At 42.7% G+C, this 14,071-nt stretch overlaps 1 protein-coding gene across 4 annotated transcripts in view; it reads right to left on the bottom strand.

Annotated features, from left to right (window-relative positions):
* The window catches only part of FBLN1 (fibulin 1), a 61,497-nt gene that overhangs the window by 31,592 nt on the left and 15,834 nt on the right, over window positions 1–14,071 (bottom strand). For 3 of the 4 annotated variants that reach the window (XM_017826693.1, XM_017826695.1, XM_017826694.1), the window contains exons 3-8: window positions 10,635–10,770; window positions 6,390–6,561; window positions 5,288–5,347; window positions 3,698–3,799; window positions 2,568–2,705; window positions 805–942 (exon numbers count right to left, since the gene is read on the bottom strand). In XM_017826693.1, coding sequence (XP_017682182.1) covers window positions 805–942; window positions 2,568–2,705; window positions 3,698–3,799; window positions 5,288–5,347; window positions 6,390–6,561; window positions 10,635–10,770 — 746 coding nt within the window. Of the gene's footprint in view, window positions 1–804; window positions 943–2,567; window positions 2,706–3,697; window positions 3,800–5,287; window positions 5,348–6,389; window positions 6,562–10,355; window positions 10,413–10,634; window positions 10,771–14,071 lie in introns of those variants that run through there. The other variant, XM_017826696.1, reaches the window with a different exon arrangement.

Consider the following 14,071-nt stretch of genomic DNA (forward strand, 5'->3'; position numbering starts at 1 on the left):
AGATTTCACACCACAGGGTATGATATGGTCAGGACAACGAGGGGCTGACAGGGAGCTCGACTTGGCAGCTGCTGCCGCTCAGCCAGTTCCACAAGTCCGAGACCTGCTGCGCCGATGGGGGAATCCAAAGGTAAGTTGAGACTTGAAAATCCTACTCCAGGGAATAACCGGTAGATTTTCAGGTCACATTAGACAATACCATTTAGAGTCTGCTGGAAACCAGTAATTCTTAAGTATTTCTATAAAGGTTATAATTCTGTTTCAGGGAGTCTTGGAAACAAGGCATTAGCCTGACAGATTGTCATCAGTCTTTAAACTAAACTCCTCTCCACGGTGTGTTATAACTGGCCCATCACACACATACACAGTAAGGTTCTTGATAGGCTGCAACAAGGGACAGGTCTGGAAGGACCTACATACCCATAAAACCACACAGAGAAAGGGTGTAACGGAGGATGTCATAATTAAAGCTTTTTACACTAAGCTTCGGCTAAAACCTTTTGGATAGAGGTAGACAAAATACATCACAAATTTTGTTTCAGATAAAATACCCAAAGACTTAAGGAAAGTGTTCAAATGCAGCTACGTGCCTCAGGTAACCTAATCTCACTAAAAACGGCAATCTGGTATTTAAGTCTTTTATTTCATCTGTACATCTTCCCTGTGAAAAGGAGCAGAAAAACCCCAGAGCAGAGCACTGCACAGATGAAGAAGGGCTTGAGAAGCTCAGAAATCATGCAGTGAAACTCCAGCTTGTCTCCCAGGCGGCACTGGGGTGTTCCCCGAGCCCAGAACAAGCCTTACCGATACAGTTGCCGAGCGCATCTTGTATAAAGCCACTCATGCACTGTAGCTTGGGTCGGCAACGGAAGGATCCTGGAGTATTCTGACAGATAAAATCGGGGGGGCAGTTATGAGTACCAGTCTCACACTCGTCAATATCTGGTACGTCACAAAAAAAAACTGTTAGCAGGGGTGTGGCAAGGGTTTCATCCATCACAGTTCAAACACAAGACACAGTTATAAACACCCGACAGACGAATGCCCAGCGTCCCTTCCCGCAGTGCACTGCGGTGACCAGGAGCAATCTGACCTGCTACCTCAGCCAGGATCTCAGGGAGGGTAACTTCAGGGGCTTTTACTATTTTCCTATTGTTTTTATATCTAGGGGTGTGTCTGTGCATATTATGCTTTACGGGGTTAGTTCTCACAACTGAATGATTCCAAACTCTTGCAGAGCACCTGAAGCATCACGTTCAGCAGTGCTCAGCCTGGATCCAGCCCTGTGCTTAGCTCTGAAGTCGGTAAGATTTAATTATCCAAGTGCAATTTTAATTCTAACCTCAGATCCAATGCAGACTTTGTTAATTTCTTTTGTAAGTGAATTAATTTGCCTTCATTCTCAACCATATTAAGGTTTGCAACATCCTTGCGTTATTGTGCTTTAAAATGCACATAAACATGGGTTATGCTAACTTCAATATTTCATTCCAGTTCAGAATAGACAATAAATATTCGTGAATAAATTGTGGTTCAGATGAAGCACATAAAGCAGACGAGGGCTAATAAGGCTTTATTCACAAATGCAGCCCTGTCCACATAAAAGCAACTAAAATTTCATGTTTGCCACCTGGCAGTGGAATGAGATCTCCTAAAGCTATTAAAATACAGAAGCTCTCTGGCCATTGGATGCCTCAGCTTTCCCAGTCATGCAGTTGACACAAGTGCAGATGGAACTGCTTAGCCTAGAGCTTTGTGAGACTTAGTTAATGGCCGTGGAGCCCCTTTTAAGTTCAGGACGGGTTAATACTGAACTGGGTTCAGCAGAGTTCTACATGCAGCAGATCTCAGTCATGTTGCTTGGCATTTAAACACTGTATGTGAAGATTATTCACTTTTTATTTTTACCCTTATTAACGTCACATTAATAATTAACATTATTAACATTATCTTATGCAGATAAGAACTCTCTAAGGTTAATGGCATGCATGATTTAGTATCTGTACTCCTTTTTTTCCATCAGAAAAGACTGTCAATACCTGCCAGTAAGCTATTTGTTGGCCTAAATCTGATGTCACTTAAATCAGCAGAAATGTTACTTTGAAGGGATCACAGTTAAACCACAATACTCTGAAAAGCATTGCTTGATGTTCTGCAGGTTTTGCAGTTGGAGTTTGTCCACCAGCTTTTTTATCCAATCTATTTTTCTTTACTGATCAGTTCCTACAGTAAAACCTTACCCAGGATTTTGGTTGAGTTAATTTACTCAGTGGAACGAAATTAGTTTATTTATAAACTGTTCTAAACTCAGCAGGGACAGATTTTCTCACAGTAAAAACCAATTCCACATCAAATGGAGTTTGCTGCTGATTTATCTCTGTAAAGGCAGCGTGTCAGGTGAAGTTATGGATGCAGGTAACAGCATCCTTTGAGCCAGACACACCTGGAAATCAGCCATTTTTTTAGCAAAGGAGACTGTTACTCTTGCGTTCAAACCTGGCTAGTGAAGAACAGTGCTTTTAGCCCCTTGTTGTTTGGAGGATTCCAGGCTCCTGCCCAGGACATACCTTTGCAGCGACTGTCATCTGTCAGCTCGTAGCCGGTCCCACAGCTGGTGTCCCGCTGGCAGCGGAAGGATCCCAAGGTGTTGACACAGGTTTGGCCAAGCCCACAGCTGTGTGTCCCAGTGATGCACTCATTGATGTCTGGAGCATGCAAAGGGATTCAAAACAACAAAAGAGAGAGTAAATAAGAAGCATCTCTGGGAAGGGATGAGGTCAAAGGCAGCACCATCTGGTTGAACCCAGCGCAGACAATGTCCCAGGTGTGTCTGAGGGTGCCACAGGTGGGCTGTGCATCCATGGGCTGCTGCTCCCGTTGGCACTGTTGGTGTGTCCCAGGTGTGTCTGAGGGTGCCACAGGTGGGCTGTGCATCCATGGGCTGCTGCTCCCGTTGGCACTGTTTGGTTAATGTTGGACTCCACAACCAGACTTTCCACACTGAATGATTCTATGGTTTGGTTATAGTGCCCATATCAATGAGGCAAACTTGCAGAAATCCTTCCCTTGCTCTGCCTGGTACCGACATATGGCTGAGGCACTCCCCGAGCCACGAGTTCCAACCTCCTACTTTACAGCTGCTGATAGACATTTCTTTGGGGCATTTTATATCTTTGAATGCATAAGAAAATTTGACATCCACGTGTAGCAAATGTAAAAGTTCTTCCTTTTTATATTTAGCATTATTTCAGTGTTAATCTGACCAATCATCAATATCTATTTTGTACTCTGAAGTTTGTATATGAGCTATTTAGGCTCCATTTTCAGTCAGTGACAGAAAAAGGCACTCCTGATGAATAACATTTTTCCTCCCAGAGCAGCTGTACATGACTTATCAATTACTATCTTCTTCTACAGCAGAGAACAGGTATTTTATTTTGGTTTTATCCACAACAATAAATTCAAGATCTGCCTCCTCCCCACTCTAAATCCTCCGCCTTTTCTACTGATTCTTTCTTAACTTCGACTTCCCACAATTCCCACTTCAACACTCCAAACCACCTTTTTCTGGTCTCACCTCTTTCCTCAGCTGGCATAAGCATATTCTGATCTCTTCTGCCTGGGTATGTTCTGATCTATTCTCGCCCTTTTAAAACAAGACTGTTGGTACCCAAGGCACTTGTTTGGTGTCTGTTACCTTCACAGGTGATCCCGTCTGGTTGGAGCTGATAACCCACGAAGCAGGAGCACACGTAGCTGGATCCTGTGTCTCTGCACTGCTGAGAGCAGGGCCCACCACCTAATGGGTATTTGAAACAGTCTTATGTAATGAATAGGCTCTTCACAGCAGCTGGAACAAACCATTAATTTACAGCATACTTGATGATTTGTTTAGAAAAGCAGTTAACTGAACACACATATACAAAGGAAGGAAGGGGCTAAGCATTGGAAGCTTTAAAAAAATAATACAAGAAGGGTTATTCTGGCAGACAGAAAGAGAATAAAATAGGAAATTTACACAAAATTTGGCTCATCATTAAGAAAACTCCCTTTTTCTGATCTTGTTTAAAGATAAATTAGTATTAAACATGTTTAATATCCTCAAAATAGAGAAAAGGTTATATATTTCCAGCTGTTCCTGGTAAGAGTGTTGATATTCTCAGTACAGAATAAAAAAACCCCCCAGAAGCGTTTTTCAGAATGGTTGAAGAGGCATTAAATAAGAGGTTTGAGATGGGCACAATCCATGTGAGCAAATGCAACTATACTACTTTATAAATACTTTATAAAATAATTTTTGTAAGTGTAACTGTTTCTAATGAGGACAGGGCCATTAATCCACCACAGAAAATAGGCTGTAGGCACAACTCTCCTGATTTGCAATTAGCCATAGCAATCCATCTCTTGCAGGCAGCTGATTAACTGACAAATACAACAACTGCTTACATGGAGAAATAATGCCAGGGAAATATGTAACACATTTTTCTGTGTCATCTCCTGTAATTAGCAGCTGGAGACGAGCAGCAGAGGCAGTGTTGGCTCTGCTTTGCTAATGGAGACATTTGCACTCTCCCCAGAGTGTAACAGCTGTAGAACACGGAGCACAGTAAATCACCTCTCAACTGGAGTATCAGTCTATTAAATTGATTTTATCCTAAATACATCACTGACTTCTGAAATGCTGGCAGAAAATAGTGAATCGCTGCTGCTGTATGTTTATAGACATGTAAATCACGTGTGACAAGCAATAAATCAGAATGCTTAGCAGAACAATATCCCAAATACACATCCTTCCCAGGAGGCAGAATAGCAGGATTAATGAGGACAGTAGCCACTTTTCTTCCTTTCCTTTAGGTGATGCACCTCAAAAGGAAACAAGTTTCATTTCGTATTCAAACACCCAGATCATCCCAGGAGGAGAATAAAAAATGCACATATTTAATATAGGATCCCATGTCCTGAAGAACCCAGAGGACTCCACAGGTTCAAGGGTGACACCTCTGAAGTATCACCCACTAAAAGTTAAATAAAAGTTAAATGTATAGTCTCAGCTTCAGTTGGGTAAGATGAACTCCACTGCAGAATACAATGCCTTCCTTGTATTTAGGAACTACTGAGGCATCACATAATGGCCCACTATTTCTAGGAAAGGTTCTTCCTTCTGTTATTTTTACCCCTAACTAGCTTAGGCAAAAGGTTTTGGTTAATCTCTAGATCTAAGCTGGCTTCACTTTTATTGAAGGCAATCACAAGGGAGCTGGCTAAGAGGACTAGGCACCTGACTTACCTCTGCAGCCATCGTGCAGATAAGGATCTTCTTGGTCTAATTCCTCCTTTGAAATCTCAACTAAAAAGAGAGGAGATAGGCATTAGAGGAGAAGGCACTTTTCTTCTCAAGGTAAAATGCTGTATTCTTGGGATGGGACTCAGACCAGGGTTTTGGATAAACCAGGACAAAATTAAAGACCGTTATTTACATATTTTACAGCTATTTCATACTTAAATTTGACATTCAAATGTACATGGCCATGGGGCATTTTCCATCTGACTGATTCAATGTGAAAGCCATGCTGTGATCACAGATTACATGTGGACTGAGATTCTCAAATGCAGGTTCTTAGCATCAGGCTTTGAACCAGAGCTTCACCTCATTTTCATAAGACATGTTGTTGAGGCATGCTTGGCTTCCACCGACTTTACAGTAGCTTGGGGTACTCACAGATTAAAATAACTGAGGTTAATCTGATTTTCATTATTTAGACTTCATTCCAGAAAGAACTCCACACCCACCTTTTGGGCACCTACTTATGGCATTCTTTCAAATATACTTGTATACCTTAACCTGAAGAGTTTTGCTCAGTGGTGCCACGTGCAGAGTTTGTTCTGTCCACAGGGAGGACATGGAAGGGCTGAACACACCCCCTGCCTGAACCCACTGCTTGCCCAAAGGAAGGTGCTGACATATTTCTCATGTCATCCAGGTACACTGAATATGCAAATTTTTGTCACTAGCAGAGTGGTCTGAGGACAAGGGATCTACCAGCATTCAAGCATTTCTCAGTGGGTAAGATTCCATTAAAAATTAATATCTTATACTCAGCTTCCAAGACAAGATCATTAGTTGCCAAAATAAGCTATGTTACATTTAAGTTTCTGACACCAGGAACTAAGTGACCACTTGCCAGCTCTTTTAGCCTCTTACTTCCAACAACAGCATTTCAGCTTTCACTACCCAAAATAATGAGCTCCAAAACATGCACCATTAAATTACTCAGATGAGATGTCACCTTAGAAGAATTTCAACAGAAATAATTTAAAGAAATAATTTAATACTCCTTGTACCCTGTATCATTTTGTGTCTCACTCTTTTAAAGTCTGCAGTAAAATACCTTGCTGGTTTTTGGGAGCATCATCGCTGATGGACAGATCAATGCCTTCTGGACCTTTCCCACAGCAGGATCTAAAGACAATTCCACACTGGTGTCCCATCTTCGGGTTGGGGTCACAACTCTGTCCTTGAACTTGGGCGGCCTTTCCCAGCAAACAACAGTAACAGCACGTCTGTTCAAAAAAAAATTAACAAAGTCAAATCATAGCCCTGACCAAGGTTAGTGTTACCAGGTCACACAGAGAAGCTATTTTGCTCTGAAAAGCACAGTCAAACATTAATGAGGAGCATCACAGTCCTGCCATGGCTTGCAGCAATAACACATGGCCCTCCTCTTGCAGAGCTGCTGAACTACAGCCCTGGAATACACCACAGGAGTGAGCACAGGACAAGTGAATCCCATGGAGGTTTCCTTGGATTTCCAGTTGAGAAGATACTGCTGATTTATTCTGGTTTTTTCCTTACTGTTAGAAAGCAGCAAAAGTTCTCTGCAACTGGTGTCTGCCAATTGCTGCTGTCACGTGAAAGCAAAATTAAGCTTTTATTATTAATTTTGTTCTTCCAGACTCTGTTTTTCTTGAAGAAAATAACCTGCACCATTAAATAGAGCAGAGGTTTGGTTGGTGGGATGGTTCCTCACCATCCATTTTTTTTTACTTGGTTCTCCAACTACTTCCATCCAGTGGCAGACGGTCCAGTTTTATCACCGTTATGTCTGGGATTATTCCATCTTTTCTGGATGCCTTTAGAAAAAAATACTTGATGATCTCTTCCAAGAATTGCAACATTGCTCAATATTTATTCTAACACGTCAAGCAATTCCCCGAGGCATCCTTCTCGAGGTTTGTAACATCTGACTACAATTTTGTTAGATTTTCAATTTTCACCACCATAAATCAGAAGACAAAAATGAAAAGTGAGCTGAAGATTCATTATTTGACTTAAACTTGCATATTTTTGATAACCAGATCTTATTTAAGCTATTGAATACAGCTGATGCCTTGCCAAATTTTGGTATTACATACTTCTGGATATCCTCACTGACTTCTGCTCTTAGGCATATGAATTGACTCAGTCTACTTCTTAGTCTTGTCACACGAGGTTCAGACTGGGAGTTACAGGCTTCCTCTGGATTTTTTTTTTAAGGAGTGATCATTAATCTTGCCATTCTTGAAGTGTTGAATAGCCTTTATTTCTTTCAGGTTGAGCCACCACTTGAAAGACCTCAGTCTCCAGCTGATGTGAAACTTTGAGCACAGAGCTTGCTAAGTCTTGCAACATCTGCAAGAAACTGTATCTTCAATTAACTAATTGTGTGCCCTGCACCATTTGTTCCAGCCTATATTTATTCTAACTGTGCACGAGGTGCCTTGGTCTAGCAGCTTGATAACGACAATAATTGCCATTGCTGTCCCACAGCCAAAACCATCCGGAGGTGGAAAGCACCAAATGTTTTCTTAACTGCTGTTTATGGTAACTGGGTTGTTTTCCTATTGACCCCAGACTCTGTTTTGGTTCAGTTCTGGAGGTGTTTGCAGCCGATTCCCAAAGCCTGCCAGCTGCCTGGAAGCCAGCTGGGAAGAGCATCACCCATCTGCCAGAACCACCACTGCCCTCGTGGATGGGACAACTTTAAGGTCGAGTTGTTATCACACCCTTCCACTGCCTGCCAGCCTCTGCTTCCAAAGTGGTCCCAATAATAATGTCAAACTTTTCCCCCCATTATTAGAAAAATCCCATGCAGCTTCAAAGCCATGCCTTGCTCCTCGTGTTTGGATATACAGCTGTGTCCTGCCTGAAATCCCATTGTCCCTTGCCTGCCTTCTCACAGGAAGGAATCAAGATGGAAGGAGTAAAGGAACAAAGCCACATGTGAGAAATCTGAAGATTTATTTTTGGTGTGATTAGGAAGCGCCTGAAATTACTTTGATTAATAAGGTCTCTTGATAAGTTAAAGTTTTTATTGAACTTTAGTTCTTGATTAGTTAAAGTTCTTATTACTTAAATAGTTCTTATTATTTATGTTCCCACATAAGTCAGCAGCTCTGGAAGGGTGAATCCTGTGCTAACGCTGCCTTTGGGATCTGTCCACAAGAGGTCTCTCCCTTGCTGAAATCCAGACATTATAACAGGGAGATGCTACGAAAACCAGACTGGAAAACCACAAATAACTCAGCAGAATTTCTCAGAGCTTTTGAAGAGCTGAACAAAAATTAAAAATATGTTCAACAGTCCAAAGCAATACATTTTTTGTGTTCACCTAATTTATGCAACTGAAGCGTCCTTCAAAAACTTGCAAGATAAAGATGTATGTCAGTCTTTGAAAAGTACTTAAAGACAAATTTTGGGGAAAATGTCCAAGCACCTTAAAGATGGTCAAATTTCTAGAAGCTTTTCTCCTTTCTGCAGGGCTGTTGGGGTGGAAACTTTCATAAAGTCATTTCTACATCTCCTGAAGCAGCAACAAATCTGGAAATCGATCCCTGTCATTTGATGAAGATTTTAAAGATTAATGATTCATTTTGCATCCCTTTTTTTTCCCAGGGCAGGAAAAGCTATGCTTCCAAACAAGCAGAGGAGAAAATCCTGCCCATCATTACCTGTGCCTGCTGCCTTTACTGTAAAAGCTGAGGCAAATGTTTTCAAAATATGGTCTTTTTATCTTCTTTCCAATCCCTAGTCTTGGATTCAAAGGAAAGATTAGCTGCCTCATTTGCTGCAAAGTGCTGCGATTAATCCCACTAATTGAATCACTAAATCGTTCTTTCTGCTTCCTTGAAGGAGACAAAGAAGATCCAAAAGATTTTCTATGCGACCTAAGCTAAATAAAAATGGACCAACTCAGGCAAAATGAGATTCAAGCCCATGAGAGACAGGCTTGGTGTGAATGTAAAAAGCTTGTTTACCACAGCAGGGCACAAGTGCCAGACACCGTGTGTCTCAAGGTCATCAGATTCAAAATGTGTTTAACAGAAGAAATGATGAACTGTTCACTGATATTAGATCATAAGTCATCTATGTCCATCATGGATTAAAGGGGTTACCTTTAACGTTACTCCTGCAGCCCCCTCAGGGAAGCTGTTAAGTGTGGGATATTCCTGTTAGGGAGTGGGAGGGCAGAACGTGGCTCACAAAGGTTCATTAACTCTGACCATGTTTATCCCAGTAAATTAAACTGGCACAGAATGTGGGCTCAGGGCATTGCCCCGCAGTCATCTGTGATGTTTAAATATCAGCAAGCTCTAATGGCAACTGCCACCCCCTCAGGCAATGCTGAGGCATATTTTGGGGTCAGCACAGCCCAGCCCAGCCAGGGTTCCCACCAGCCCTCCTGCACTGTGTGCTGCAGGAAAGGGCATCAGCCATGGGACAGCAGTGCTGAGCAACTGCCTGCCATCTTTCAGAGGGAAGGGGTTTGTTTTGGCTGAATGAAACATTCAGCATCTTTGAGCAGCAGGAAGAACTCAAATCAGTCTCATCTATTTTCAACATCACTGAAAGAAACCCATAATAGGACCAGAGCTGTTCAGGACTGGGTCATGGGCAAGGTCCTGATCTCGCTCGTGGAACTTCCTTCCAAACACACTCTGCAGAGAGGTGTAACTATGCTCCCTTCAAGCAATGAGAGACAAAGACAGTACCAAGGGCCCAGATTAACTGAAGATGCCAAGGGCAGGCATTTTTATTCTGATGTCAAGTGCTGGTATCACAGGGTGCTGGATGTCTCCATCCAGTTGCAAATCAAAGTCATGTTCACTTAGGGCACTTACACAAGCTGGAATTATAAGTACCCTGAAAGGATTAAGTGCAGTCCTACCCCTTTGGACCACCAGTGTTGAAAACCACTGAGTGTGACCTTGGGCTCTAATGAAAGCTGAAGTCTGAAAGGCGGCTGAGCCTCTCACCCACCCCTCCCTGCAGCACCAATGTCTTCTTTTCATGCACAAGTAATTTCCTGGCCAATTACCCATTCGAGACTTTCCACCCCTTTGCACTCGCCCCTGTGCCTCTGCTACAATGCCATGTGACAGCCTGCTTCCATCAACAGGGAACTGCTCCCCTCAACAGGCAACTGCTTCCCTCAACAGGGAACACCGCTTCCCAGAGACAGGCACAGAGCGAACAGCCTTAGCAGAGACACGAGGTGCAGGTGGGGAAAAACTGTTCACGTGCAGCAGAGTCTGCTGACCTTCACACAGGGAACACCACTTCTGGAGGATGAACAGGAGCAGCTGTGAAGTCTCACCTTGAAGTGCTGGGCCTCGCAGGTGGAATTTTCAGCAGCATGTGAGTCGCACTCCTCGCGCACGTTGGCAAATTCCACGCCGTCGGAGCAGGACTGCTTCTCCAGCTGGCTGCGGCAGCACTGCTCCTGGCTCATGCTGGGATGGGGGGAGCAAGGGGAGAGAAATGGCACACGGGGTCAGGAATAGGCAGTGCAATCTGACAGTGAGCACCTGAACCAGTTGGAGGGAACGAGGTTCCTGTGGGAGCACAGTTACATCACCAAGGTGTCCTCTGGCACCAGCAGGTACAGCGTGTGGGACGAAGATCAGAGCATTGCTCTGGGGGACAACTGGAGAGGATGGGGAGAAATGAAGATACCAAGGGAAGTCCCAGGGAGAAACAGTGTATTGTAAGAAAGGGGCAAAGAAAAACAAGGGAAAGAAGAATATTACAGGGCAGGGAGATTAAAAGTGTACAGGAAACTCAGCTTTGTTAGTTCCACTGCTCATAAAATCATTCCATTTTGTCTCAGTGTCAGTGAATAAACTGGAAACTCCTTTCTGTAGGAAAAAAAAATCTGCATGAGGAGGCTTTAAACTCCTCCAGTCCTATTGCTACTGGCCCCTGAATGCAGAGCCCAGTGAAGATCTCTCTCCACTCTGATTTTATGGGTAACTCTGCTTTGTTGGGTAGCTTTGTGGGTGAAGCTTGTGGGTGAGGCTTTTCCACTGTCACTTTCTGTTAGAGACACTGGGAAACAGAGAAAAAAATAAACAGTAACAAGTCAGATTACACATAGAAGGATGTAAACATATCCACGTGTTTTGTGGCAACCCGATTTCTCTGAGAATAACTGTTACCTGAGTTGCTATGGGGAAATTATCCCAAATACAATCCAAGCTTATGGATTCTATTTATAGGACAGCAGGGGCACCTAAAAGGCATGACCTGGTATGTTAGAGCTCTGTAAGAGAAACCCCCTACAAATGCACTATTATATCCATCTTATACATCTTACAGACCAACAACCCTGAACACATTCTCTTTGCTAGTAAGAGCATTTACCCTTTTTTTCCCCCTCAATTTTCGTTGTTTGAACTCAGATTATAGACTCAGATTATGCATCTCTGCACAGGGGTGAGGTTGTCAAGCTACACTCCCCAAGATTCCCAACTACTATTTGTTGGATTGCACGCAGGTCCCTTCCAACCCAAACCATTCTGTGATTCCACAATTCCGTGATTAGTGATGGTCTGACTGTGCAGTTCTCACTTGGACAAAAGCAGCTCTGAGATTTCAATGCATAGGAACAAAACCCAGGATAAATTCATGAACAAATCATTCAAAAATAGACTCTAAAGTCACAGCAAGAAGTTAGGCTCAGGACAGTAACTTTATTTGGCAGGATATTTGAAGGTTTTGATATTTGATTTGGTTCCAGTTTGGAAGAATATGTAGCTTTTTTGTTGCTGAAATTCCCTCTGAAGCAGAATTTCCATTCCCTGCCCAGCTCTGGGGTGGTCTGACTGTCAGGGCTTTGGAAGCCTCTAAAACCTGAACTTCAGGCCCAAGAGTGTGGGAGCTGAGACTTTCCAGCTCCCTTAGCCCTGCAGGTTCTGCTGAGGAGAGATGTTAGCCCCAGACAAGCAAACAAACAAACAACAGCCTGTCGGGAGTTCTGTTGGATTCCCAGGGTGCCTCTCTGTTTTCAAACACAAGCCATCTCTTTGAAATCCCTGACAAATTGGCAATTTCAACCAAAACAAGAAAGTTTCTTACAATGTTTCCCACAGCTGTATTCGTAAGTCATGTGGCCCACCCCAACTGTAATAAGGAATTAAGCATCAATTGAATAATAGATTAAAATACCATTTGCTCCATTCTCAGAACAACAACAATAAAATCACACTTCATTGGACAGCTTACATGATTGGCCTTTAAAAACAGAGAAAGTAGAGCAGCACTTTCCTGTGAATTTGTTTTTTTTTTAATTATTCCTAATATTCAAAAAAGCCAAAGGTTGCTTTTTCCTTATCTGCTTGAGTTAAAACAGTGCAACAGAACTTCCCTGAAAATAAACAGGTATTCACAATATGGCTGAAATCTTAAAACACTAAATATTGAATCTCTAGGAGCATGAGCCTTCATAGCTGACACTCACTCAGGATATTTCAGGCAAAATCGTGCATCTCTGAAAGATGAGTTTTATACATGGCTCACTAGTGAACAGACATCACTCAGACACTTAAAAAATCCTTGTTCTCTGTTTCAGATGTTGATCTAAAATTAAAGTTATTTTATCTCCAGAAACTTTGATTAAAAATCAAGTTAAGAAATCATGTTTTATATTCTCATTTTGCTTTTGGTTAAAATTTAACCAATGTTACTGACTTTCACGGAGTTAATTTCCAGATGAAACTCTACATGCCCATTTACCTCCACAATCTTTTCACATTTATTATTCTCCTTCCCTGAGGATGCACTCCTAAACCATTACAGATTTCATTATCACCTATTTTTTCTTTCATTCTTTTTTTCTGTGAAAGCATTAAAATTTTACTCTGCTCTCAAAACAATGTCTTCCTTGTCAGTCTCGTTTCATTGTGCTCTGCCTGCCTCCTACTTACTTCAAGCTATGTCAGTGCTATTCATGTGCACACTGGAAGGTCTTGGACAAAATATTAAAATTGAAAAGAGTGATTTTGCAAAAAACAAGCTGGGTCTTCCACCCTTAGATTCCTCAGTCTGCATTCCTGCAACACTAATTATAAATAATGTTATTCCCTGTGTAACTCCAAGAAGACTTTACACAGTGTCAAAGGCATGCAATTCCCATATGGAGATAGGCTGTTTCTGGCACGGGAATCAAGTTCACTTGCTAAGAGCTCTGGGCAGGGGAAACTCTTCAGTTTGAAAGGAAGAAGATTTATGGGGCAGGTTGAGTTCCAGAATGAAATGGCAGCTCTTTCCAGCTGCTGTGAGTGTAACCACGCCACGAGAAAATGAATGAATGGGCAAAGAGCTGCTGCTCTGACAGCCAGGATGTTACTCATTAAAACTCCACACTCGCATTTACTGAGTCATGGAGACACAGGGACAAACACTGTCATTGTCCAGAGTGATAACACCGAGGGATACACTCATATCTGGGGCAAGAAACCACAGCAGGAGATTACAGTCTTGAACCCAGAGCACTGTTTCAGCTTGAACACTGTGGTGTAACAGGGACCAGGTGGATCTCGGAGCTCACGTGCACTTCAGGCAGTCTGGCTCACCTTGTGTAGGACAGGACAGGGAGCATGTCTGCAGTTTGAACTGGGACAGGGCAGGGAGCATGCCTGCAGTTTGAACTGGGACAGGGCAGGGAGCATGTCTGCAGTTTGAACTGGGACAGGACAGTGACCATGTCTGCAGTTTGAACTGGGACAGGACAGGGAGCATGTCTGCAGTTTGAAC

The sequence above is a fragment of the Lepidothrix coronata genome, unplaced genomic scaffold (assembly GCF_001604755.1).
Source record: "Lepidothrix coronata isolate B3197 unplaced genomic scaffold, Lepidothrix_coronata-1.0 Scaffold129, whole genome shotgun sequence".
NCBI lineage: Eukaryota > Metazoa > Chordata > Aves > Passeriformes > Pipridae > Lepidothrix > Lepidothrix coronata.